The 11,225-nt window shown below is 35.5% G+C and overlaps 1 protein-coding gene across 1 annotated transcript; it reads right to left on the bottom strand.

Annotated features, from left to right (window-relative positions):
* Positions 1 to 246: 246 nt before the first annotated feature.
* On the bottom strand, positions 247 to 6,181 carry PRL (prolactin). Its single transcript, XM_032182099.1, has 5 exons — positions 6,154 to 6,181; positions 4,418 to 4,599; positions 3,906 to 4,013; positions 2,358 to 2,537; positions 247 to 438 (listed from the first exon to the last, which is right to left on the bottom strand). The coding sequence occupies exons 1-5, from the start codon at positions 6,179 to 6,181 to the stop codon at positions 247 to 249; spliced, it is 690 nt and encodes a 229-aa protein (XP_032037990.1).
* Between the last annotated feature and the right edge of the window lie 5,044 nt (positions 6,182 to 11,225).

The following is an 11,225-nucleotide window of genomic DNA, read 5'->3' as shown; positions in this document are numbered from 1 at the left end:
GCTACTGGGTAAATAGATCAGACAGAAAAGTGTATTCTAGTCATACAAGTAATTTATAACATTTTAAAACACCAACATAAATGATACTGACAGTTGCAGCCAGAATTCACACAAACATGCCTGAAAGTTACTGATGATCCTGACACAGTACAGTGTGACTTTTTGTAAAGTTTGCAATGAAAAGTGGCAAAGCAACAAGAAAAACCATGATGAATGATTTTAGTAAGCGATGAAGCCCAGGAGTACTTAGCAATTGCTATCATGTATTAGGCGGCACTTCAAAACCTTGAGATAGTTGTCAATTTTGTGGGAATCTCTGCGGAGGCAATGCAGCAGGTTGTAAAAGGCAAAGAGTCTGGAGTCCTCATCGGCAAGTTGCAAGGATGGAAGGCCTTCCCATGGAGAATAAATTTCATTTCCAATGTCGCCAGAATGAACCTAAAGGCACAAAATGATACCGTAGTAGATAATAATGAATCTGACTGGATGTAGGACAGAGAACTAAGAAATACTGGCCTTGAGGAATGCTAGATAGTAGTGTACAGCTCATAAAGTCTTTTCTTTTATGGTTTGCATTATTCTGTACAATGTTGTATATCCTCATGCAGATTTTGAGTGAATTTCCATTTTACAGTTTATTTCTCTAAAATATGTAAGAAGCTCAGCTGTCAGTGTTCTAAGATCTAATGTGTTAACCAATGTCTGGTGGAATCTGACTTTGCAGAGAAGTCAAACCTTCCTTTATGCATGGACTGATCAGTGGCATCTCCTCCTTTTGGTTTCCTCCACCTTAAAGTCGTAAGCAGTTGCTTTCAAAACTTGTTTCTCCAGCTTTGTCTCAGCCCATCTCTTAGGTTGTCTCTCTGATAACAGGCAGCCTGAAGAACATGCTACTTGTCAAATCTTTCAACAATACATCTTCAGATGTATTGTACCTCATATTCCATTAAAAAAAAAAAAAAAAAAAAAAAAAAAAAGCTGTGAGTGATATACTGACCTCTAACGTTAGAAAGCTACATGTAGGAACTTGTGTAATGACTTAGTATCTGAGGTGAAGATTGGTTTAGATCACCTCATTTGAAAGAAGCAATCATTCATTTTCTCACATCACAAAAATCTACCTTTCATAGCAGGAAAGAAATCTGTGCCTATTGGTACATGTGAATCTTTCTTATTTCCCATCAGTAATATTTCATGAAAGCACACAGGAGTATATCTATGTAGCCTCTCTCACTTAGTTTATGCAACTGGTAAAAAAGAAAAATAGACCTGCAGTCACTCAAAAACATGGTTTGACACTAATGAATTTGCTAACTTCATCTTCAACTCCATTCTGTAAATAACGTGAATGAGAAGGTGGTGACAGAGTAACTGCAGTGGCACCTGACTTCTACTGTTATCTTGGATCCACACCTGAAAATGGGATAGAGATGTGTTTGATTACACTGATAAATGCACCGATAAATGCACTGATGGTCTGGATGGGATAAGATTTCTGAGTAAGTAGTCACCAAACTGAAAGAGAGAGACCATGAGTGATCCATTGGAACGTGGTGGATATGGAGATGGCGGCACTGTTAATGCTGTTCAACTGTTCTTAGCCTAAGCAAAAGCCAGTAAAGTCAGAACCTCTTATTAACATATTGCTCACTGTCAGAATGATATATAGGGACTGCTAGAGGCCCCTTTAAAAATAAACAAGCTAGAGCTGATTTTATTCAGTAAAGCTTTCAATCAATTACTGATAGCAAGGAGTATATGAGTATGGGTTTTGTCAAACAACAGCCTTGCTGTCTAACCCTCCAAGTGTAGGGGGAACCAAGTCAGAGCCACAGTTTTGAAGAAACAATATGATAGAAAAAGAGAAATGAAAGATACTGTGTTGTGTGACACATCTTTGCAATAGGCAATGAAGGCAACGATGTGCCACACTTCAAGAACAGTTTTAAACACATTATCCATTTCTGAAGGCTATATACAATACCTGTATGTATACAGACATGTATAAATAAGCTTATATGCACATATAAATATGTGGATGTGAGAAAACAGAAACAGCCTACAAAAATTTGCAAATTCGAATGCTTAAAGATAAAATGAAGATTTGCAGTCCTGATGATTACACTTTCCTTTGAAGCAGGTTTGGGAATACACTGGATTATGCTAGACAAATCACAGCACATTGTCTTTTTAGAAATCACAAGATAGCAGAAAGAATTATAACTGAATCTGAGAACTTTGCAGCTATCTTGTATCCCCCTTTTTCTTCAGAATCCACTGTTTCTGTTCTTATTTACTACCATAAGTGGCTTCTTTACATCAATAGGCTGGAAGGACTGGAAGGACCTAATACTTACCCGCCCAACTATTTTCTCCATTCCTTCTAGAAGCCGCTTGTTTTGTTCCTCAATCTCGACAGCCTTCCAGAGGATGGTGTCTGGAGCTTCTTTGATTCTTTGTACCTCAGAGGCCAGATGGATCAGGGGATCATTCCAGGAGCGCAGTACTCCCAGTACTAAATTCAGTAGGTCTTCATGCTGGTCATCCACATTAAGAAAAGTCAGTTAAAATAACAAGGCTATATGCTGGCATTGTTAGGAGGCATTTAGAGCAATGTCCACAGATGCAGAGATCTAGGAATTTATTTCAAGACCTAGCACTGACTGGCGGTGCTATATAGCCCTGTCTTAGATACTGTTGTGAAATTTCTGATATTTTATGTCATGTTTTGCAATAATACCACAGATGGAAATTTGAATGGAAAACTCCTTTAAACCAAATTACAAACTAGTAAGAACAACTGTGCTTTATCTCTGTGGAAAACAAACAAACAAATAACAACAACAACAAAAACACCTCTTTATCTGATTCTAATGAACATTTATGAAACAAGTTTAGTATGGAATGGAAGATGTGAATTATGGTAAACAACTAAATAGCTTTTATTAGCTCTGCATAATTCATCTGTCCTCCCCTTTGAACTATGGTACTTATAGCATTAGCTCTCAGCTTTTGAAAATTATTTTTTCTTGTGAGCAAATAACAACCCTTAAAGCTTATGGTTATGCTCAACCATTTCTTCTTTCCTAGATACACTGTATCTGAACATAACCAGACTTTATATACCCAGATGGTGACAGTGGCATTGCAAAGCTATTACTGTTGTGAAACTGTTTAAGATTTCTCCCTGGCACACACATGTTCATACACCTGTGCTTACTTTTTTTCTACAGAGTATTTTCAAATTCTGCCTGTGAGCTAGGCTGAAGAAGACTGTCTTCATCTTTGTACAAAATTTATCGTTATCAAATCGATGTATTTATCAGGTTTCTTTTTGCAAGTAGTTTGCAGTATTTTACACTAGGGTCTTTGCATATGGGCAATAATGTGACCACTTTTGCTTCTTGGTAAGGAAGGGTGAGGATAGCTATTTAGCATTTGTTAAGTAACATCTATGTCTTCAATTCCTGGGAAGCCATTTACCTCTGCCTACTATATAGCCAATGAATTTTTATGTTTGTTAATAATTGTCTATAAGATACTCAAAAAAAATGCTCAAAGGATGTAGTATTCTGAGTCCTGCACAAATATAATAACTGCCTTTGCTCAATGCAAGCAAGTTATACTGTAACTGGAAATAAGATGCAAAGACTGAATGCAATATAAAGGAAAATAAGTGTTACTGGACTTGTATATTCTGTATAGTCTGTAGCTTAGTGTCTGCAAATATCTTTTTTTCAGTGATTTTTTCTTCCTGACTTTTTTTTTTTTTTTTTTTTTTTACTCCAAATGCACTGATTTCCCTCTGTGTGCTACCTCTCTATTGCTTTCCCATCCTTTTTTTTTTTTTTTTTTTCCGTCCTTTGCTCTATCTCACACTGAATGACATCAGAAATGCAACTTACATGAATCTGCTGAGCTTGCTCCTTGTCTTCAGGAGTGGTTAAGGAGGAAGTGTGGCAGCCATTAACAGCTTTTGTAATGAAACCCCGACCCTGAGCATAGCGTTCATCCTGCAGATCAGCAAGGAGAGGCGTTATTGATATAAGTAAGAAGAGCTACAATTCAAACACTATATTAAGTAATCGTTTCTTTGTTTTTATAACTACTTTTATGCTGTAAATGTCAAAGTCTTCTGGTATTTAGAGTGAAAATGGCAACCAACCTGAGACACAAATTTGTCCAATAGATAAAGAATAATAGGAAAATACTATTTTTTAATAGAAGCACTGGGGATCTTAGCAATGGTCAGCACTAAAAGTAGATTTGGTCATCATTGGGACTATCACTGCCTGTGCAGCAGTTATTTTTGTTTACTTATTGAAGGCTTTCATACATTAACATATGTTTGTGCTTAAAAATATACTGAATTGGATTTTTATATGTTCTCTCTCTCAGGAAAAGACAAAGTACTTACAAATTCATTGAACATTTCTGAAGAGAGGAAATGGATGTAGTGTGAGAGTTTAACCGCACGGTCAAAAAGCTCCCCAAGGGAAACTTGGCAGTTGGCAGATCCATTGGGGCAGATAGGCAAGGAGGTCACTCCTTCCTTTGTCAGGAGCATGTTGGACACTAGAAGGACCACCAGCAACAAACCTGTTCAGGTTTAGAACAAACCAAGATGGAAATATTGACATACATGTGCATTTAGAAGTAGCTGTCAGAGGTGGATGTAAACAGTCAGGATGCTGGATAATATTGGCTGTGTTCACAGTATCTCCTGTGCTGACTCTTGAAAATGAATAGAGGAGGGAAGCATAGTCATTTGATTATCCATTCTCCCCTCCATTATCCTGGATATACAGCAAAACACCCTATAGAGATTGAGCAGACACAGTAACCTGTGTTACAGTACGCTGTATTCAAAAGTCTCTCCATATAGTGCCTGACTATTATATAGTGATAGATGGAAAAAAGAAAATCAAACTTCTTCACTGTGTAAATATAGATACATAATTATTTGCACAGATATAGGTTTGGAAAATATTTTATTTTATTTTTTTGTTTGTTTCTTCTCCTCCTATAAGTCCTTTTCTTCTTTGCTAACATTTGGAGTTTAAATTACTTTTGTGGAAAGGTGGTTAGGTCACTCTTTTAAGGTTCTGATTGTCCTGGGAGTTTCTTCAAAAGATTTAGCAGCTGTGCTGTTTTGCTATTTAGAGTTTAACCCTAAATTACCTACTGTTAAGAAAACAGGTAATATTTGGCATTTCTGAAAAACTTCTACACTGATACAGAAGACTTCTCATTATTGAAAAGATGAAACCTTATTTGTTTAAAAGCTTTAACATTGACAGGGTCAAGTGTTCTATTCAGCAAAATAAAATATGCACAGAAAAACAATGGAAAGCTTTAAAAGCAAATATTTAGTAAACAAATGTAATTATTTAAAAGATGCTATTCTAAGCTCTGAAAGTTTTAGTTCTGGAAAATGGCCTTCTACATGCATTGGTTCACTAGAATCACCACTGATGTAAAATTAAAATAGACTGCAAAAAATCACCAGAGCTCTCCTGAATTTTATCATGTGACAGGTTTCCTTCTATCTCTCAGTTCAGGAAAGGTGACCCATTTGTACAATGTTAAAGTAAACCATCATCCTCCCCCATGAACAATGCTCTGAAGTTAGAACAGTGTTCTAGGCAATAATTTTATTAATAAGAAGACTTGTTGGCTTAGAAACTTGAGAGTAGTTATGTAACCATTTACTTCAAAATTACTAGATTGCTTCTGGACTCTGATGATAATGACTTCAAGTCATTGCCTTCTGAGTAGTGTTGTGAATAGAAAAGCAGTCTGGATCCAGTCTTTTTTTGTGCAGGTGTCATAACCTGAAAGCCAAATTTCAGTGAAACTGCTCAGTGCAAAGGTAGTTTTAAGAGATCAAAAACTGAGTAAAAAAGAGATCAAACTGCCTGCTAATTCCAAATTTTGAATACTAAACTTTTGAAGCAGAGACAAGTTTCACCATTACTCGAAAACTGGATGTCTTGGAAGACCTTAGTTTCTAGAGTTGTTACCTGTCAGTTACTTCCAAATTCAATCTAAAGTAAAAAAACAAAAACAAAAAAAACTAACAACAAACAAACAAACAAACAAAAAAAGAAACAAACATAAAAATTATTGACAAGTGAATGGCTAAAGTCTTACCTTTCAATGAATCCCCCTTGGTGCTCATGGTAGAGACCCTGTAGGATGAATTGCTCTACCAGAAAGAAGTCTCAATACTTGCTTATTTTCTGCACATACCAGATTTATATACACCATCCGGGGTCCATTTTGCATACATTCAACAGGTCGTGGAGTTTACCTCGATAATTACAAACATCAAACTGCCTTTCTTCCACATTCATATTCAGTATTTTTTTTTTTATTATTTGTAACTGTGAGAGGGAATTTCATTAGAATTTCAGTTGTGGGATCCTGAGTGTAGTTTGATGAAGAGAATGCCAAAATTTTGCTCTGAAAATGCCACTGTTCCTAGAAAGCTCTAGTTGTCAATTCTGAGACAGGTATCCTCAATGTTTATAGCCTATTTTTCCCCCTTCCCACAGGTGTCTTTTCATCCTTCCTCATCTCTTCAGCTTTCCAATGTTCAGCCTTCCAATGTTAAAATTCTGACTATTTGGGGAAGGGGAACAATACAATGTCCACAGGAAAAGAAACAGCATAAATTGTCTAGAGAAGGATAATGGCGGCTTCTGGAAAGACAGGTCATTATATGTAAAGTTATAGATATGACATCCTGAGTATATAGCTTCATACAGTTAAGAAAGAGATTACATTGTCATGATATAACTGGTCCTCAGGATGAGGTATGTTTAGAGAAACAGGGGCAGTTCTTATATTAAAAAAGTAATAATGTATAACAACGAAGACGAAGTTGCATGTTTACTGTTTAATCATAAAGTTTAATGATTAAATCAGCATTATTTAAAGAACAAAAACAAATCAGAAATGATAAGATTATTTTCTATACATGAAAATTCTTTGCGTAAAAGATGTACATTGTCTACCATACTCAAAACACATGCTGTCGTAATCAGGGGGATTTGTTTCCACATCTGATGTGTCTGTGGTAATCTACAAACTAGCCTTAACAAGTTGGCCCTGTTTTCTTGTTGTGTGAGGCCCACCTGTATGAATACGTTAGCAAATGTGCAATCTCTCATCTGTTTCTCAGATCCATTTACCCATGAGAAGACCTTCTAAATTAGATGATTATAATGAATAAGCTATACAGCATTAATGAATTTTCTTGCCTTTAGACAACTTGTTCTGTACTTGTGGAACAGGTATTTGTGTAATCCCAAATCCTTCATTATTTCATAACTATGGACATGGTTTTTGAAGCAGTGATAAACAAAGGTGAAGAAAGGTAGAGCATATAGAGGGTAAACTAGGGAAGGCATTCCTTGGGAAACAATAAAAGAAGATGCTTAATCAGTAAACCATCAGCAAGTAGCCTACATCTACTAAGATCTAGGAAGATTGCTAGAATAGTTTGTTCTGTGCAGAGTCTGAATTTGTAAAGTTTTTTTTTTAATTTTGTAAACTATCCAATAAATGAAGTAGCTGCCTGCATCTGAAAATGGTGACAATCTGATGAAGACAATAAAGTTAGAAAAGGGCCACAGACAAAACTCTAGAATGGATGGTAGAAAAACAGCTGTCTTCTAAAACACAGGTTTAAGCTCTTGATTTTAATTTGTTGTCTTACCCAACAAGCTTACAGGTGGGCCTGAAAAATTCTTTTGCCTTATAATGTTGGAAGAATGCTGTGAATAAAAGGAATGACCCACTATTTGCTCTTTCATTTACCAGTCTGCTTTTCTTGATGTTTTGTGGGGTTGGTAGGTGATGCTAAAATAAGGTATAAACTTCATATCAGGTAACAAAGGAAGGCACTCACAAAGGCAGCAGGTAAACTCTAACATTTTTGAAGAGAGAAACTTTTCTCAGGCCTAACAGTATCAGCTAAAGTCAGGATCCTCACATGACTTATGTTCTAGAAAAGTCTGTCTCTTGCTCTATAGAGGAAGACTAGCACCTTAAATGCAGATTGCAGAATGGTTTATATTAAACCATTGCACGATATTTTACTTAAATCATTCTACCAAATAATAATATATGTTGCTTTTCTCATGCCTTTCATCCTGAAATACTTTACAAATGTGAATGGATTAAAAATCTAATTAAAATAGGCAGGAGGGAAGAAAATCTCTATAAAGTAGGTAAATAAAAAGTAAACTTCTTTTATCAGCTGTGAGAACTGATGTAGATGTTGTTTATTTATAGTTGCACAAGAAGGGGGAAAAATTCTTGATTCCCAGATCTATACTTTAAATAAAGATTCTTACTATTACTGAAAAGAAAAAGAGGGGGGGAAAAAAAAAGATGAGAGAAGAGAATGGAAGAGGAAAAGAAGGAAAAGATATAATAACCAAAAATAAATAGGTCAAAATCCTGATTTTCTTTTATCAATTAGGAATTGGGTTCTGTTTAAAAGTTGAGGAAAAACTTAAAAGTATCTGAGAATGCTCTTCTCTTCCTTTTGAAACTGCTCTTTTTACATCCCCCAAAAGACTAATCTAGACAGTTCCTCTCTTAATGTTCCTTGCAAATTGGAAAAGGTAGCTTCTCCTAGCCCCAAATAGCATCCTAATTCTGACAGTACCTCAGGACAGCACTGCAAATAATTGGAGCAATCAGTATTGAGAGGAATGCTACTAGAACAACTTACGGTACTGCAGAATGGCTGTGATGAGTTGTATGTTTCCATGTCTTGTCTTTCACTTTTGCCTTAAGAATTGAATTGATATATTCTAAATTATCACTCTTTTTATCTTCAAGAACTTTTTTGGAAACAAAATTATTAGGCTGTTACCAATGAGTGTAAACAATATGCCAAAAGAAGGACTTGGTATATGCAGGCTTATATATATACATAGCTTTTAGATCATTATTAGAGCTTCATAGACTTTACATGTGATGTATCAAAATTACAGATAATAGCATTCAGTGATCATTTCTCAATAATCTTGTCTATCTGCCTCATATCATGTGGCAGACCATGAGTTAGACTTGCATTTTGATTAAGAACTATTGATCGGTATTGAAAAATCAGATATTCCCATCCTATTTTATATACATGTATAGTTTAATGTTTTTGAGGTATGCAAATTGTTATGGATGATTGATATATATCACAGAGGACTTATTATTATTTTTATTTTTTATCAGTGTACCAGTTCCTTGCATTATAGTTCTTTTTAAAAAGGGGAATTGAAAAATGGGCAATATTATCTCATTTTGTTTTTTACTGAGATGAACGTATATTTAATAACAGAACATTAGTTAATGTAGAAATTTGAAACTCAAAATTTTAGGCTATGTTTTTCAAAGATGATTTCTGCGTTTTGTATGCAGATGACTGAACACACAAAACTCAGTGTGCATGTAAAATCCCTATATGTGATCTGAATGTTTGATTCTTCTGATAGACTGTGAAAGAAAAGTTTTCTCTGTTCCTAATTTGCCTATGTGAATCAGAGTCAAAGTAACAAAATATATATATATATTTATATATATAATATGTATATTATATATAATATATATATATATAAAAAATATATATATATGTCTTCCTATTACGGAATAGTTTACAAAGTTAACCATTCAACTTAGTTTAATGTTTGTCTTTGGAAATAAACAAAATTTTGATCTGGATCAAAATTAAATCCTCAGAGCACTTTTATGTATCAAATGTGGAAAATATATTCTGAGGAAGATCATCAGATCATCAACAATGTATTTTTTTTTTCAATCAAGATGGTTTCAATTTTTTGTTGTTGTTTGTTTTCTAATTAATCCTTAAAATATTCATGAAAATTCAAGTGATTTCCAAGGATTATGTAAAACAAGGGCTTTTCTTCTCCCTTTTCTTCATGTAGGGAACAAGAGAATTTAAACAACATTCTCTTCAAATGGTTATCTGAGCAGAAACAGCAAAATGGGGATTGGATGTTTTCTAACTGTGATCTCTACATGAAGGGTGGTAAAAATAGATAAGAACATAAGGGAAAATGCTTCTCTGTGAAGAAGTAGAAGAGGTGAAAATATCTGGGAAATTTTCAGTTGACTTTTAATTTATTTACCAGTGTGGTTTCATACAATTTCAGAAGTAGTCATAAAATAAAATGGCAGGATGTGTTTCAGAAATTATTTTTGTCATTTAGGATGACATACCCAAGTGCACCATGAAGTGTGAATCCTAAGCAGAATTCCAGGTAATGTTCACCAAAGAAATGGGGGAATTCGCAAAGAGCAAAGTAAATGTTAGCTTGTGCATATTGGTCCTGATACTTGAAGCTGTTTGAAGCATGTAGCTCTGTCTTCACCAAGGCCATATATGTATATTATCAAATAATTTATTGTTCAATCATAGAATGGTTTGGGTTGGAAGGGACCTTAAAGATCCCTTCCCCTCCTAGTTCCAACCCCTCTGCCATGGGCAGGGACACCTCCTGCTAGACCAGGTTGCTCAAAGCTCCATCCAACCTGGCCTTAAACACTTCCAAGGATGGGTCATCCACAACTTCTGTGGGCAACCTCTTCCAGTGCCTCACCATCCTAAGTTTACCCTTGTTTAGTTTAAAGCCATTCCGACTTGTCCTCTCACTCCACTGCCTGACAGAGAATTCCCCTCTAGCTTTCCTGCAGGCTCCCTTTAAGTATTGGAAAGTTGTTATAAAGTCTCTCCAGAGCCTTCTCTTCACCAGGCCGAACAATCCCATCTCCCTCAGCCTGTCTTCAGAGGAGAGGTGCTCCAGTCCGTTGATTATCTTTGTGGCCCTTCTCTGGACTTGCTGTAACAGGTCCATGTCTCCCTTGTGCTGAGATCCTTAGAACTGGAAGTATAAACTTGATCCCAATCACACATAACTGCATTATATCACTTTAGTTGAATTATCTGTTTTGTACTCTGTAATGGTACTTACACTGACTTGATACCTGATACTAGATTTAATTGGTTGATGGAGGATGGATGATAGTGAACTGACATCTATTAGGATAAAGATATCCTACAGACCTTTTGTATAAATGTGAAGTGGCAGAGTGAGCCTGTGCCAGTTCAGCATTTCATATCGTGTGGCTGCAATATTATTTCTCCTATTGCTAAGGTACAATTTCCATTTTTCAGAGCTAGAAAACTAGTGATT

The sequence above is a fragment of the Aythya fuligula genome, chromosome 2 (assembly GCF_009819795.1).
Source record: "Aythya fuligula isolate bAytFul2 chromosome 2, bAytFul2.pri, whole genome shotgun sequence".
Taxonomy (NCBI): Eukaryota; Metazoa; Chordata; class Aves; order Anseriformes; family Anatidae; genus Aythya; species Aythya fuligula.
The sequence above is the reverse complement of the archived record's forward strand: the minus strand, read 5'-3'. Positions and strand labels throughout refer to the sequence as shown.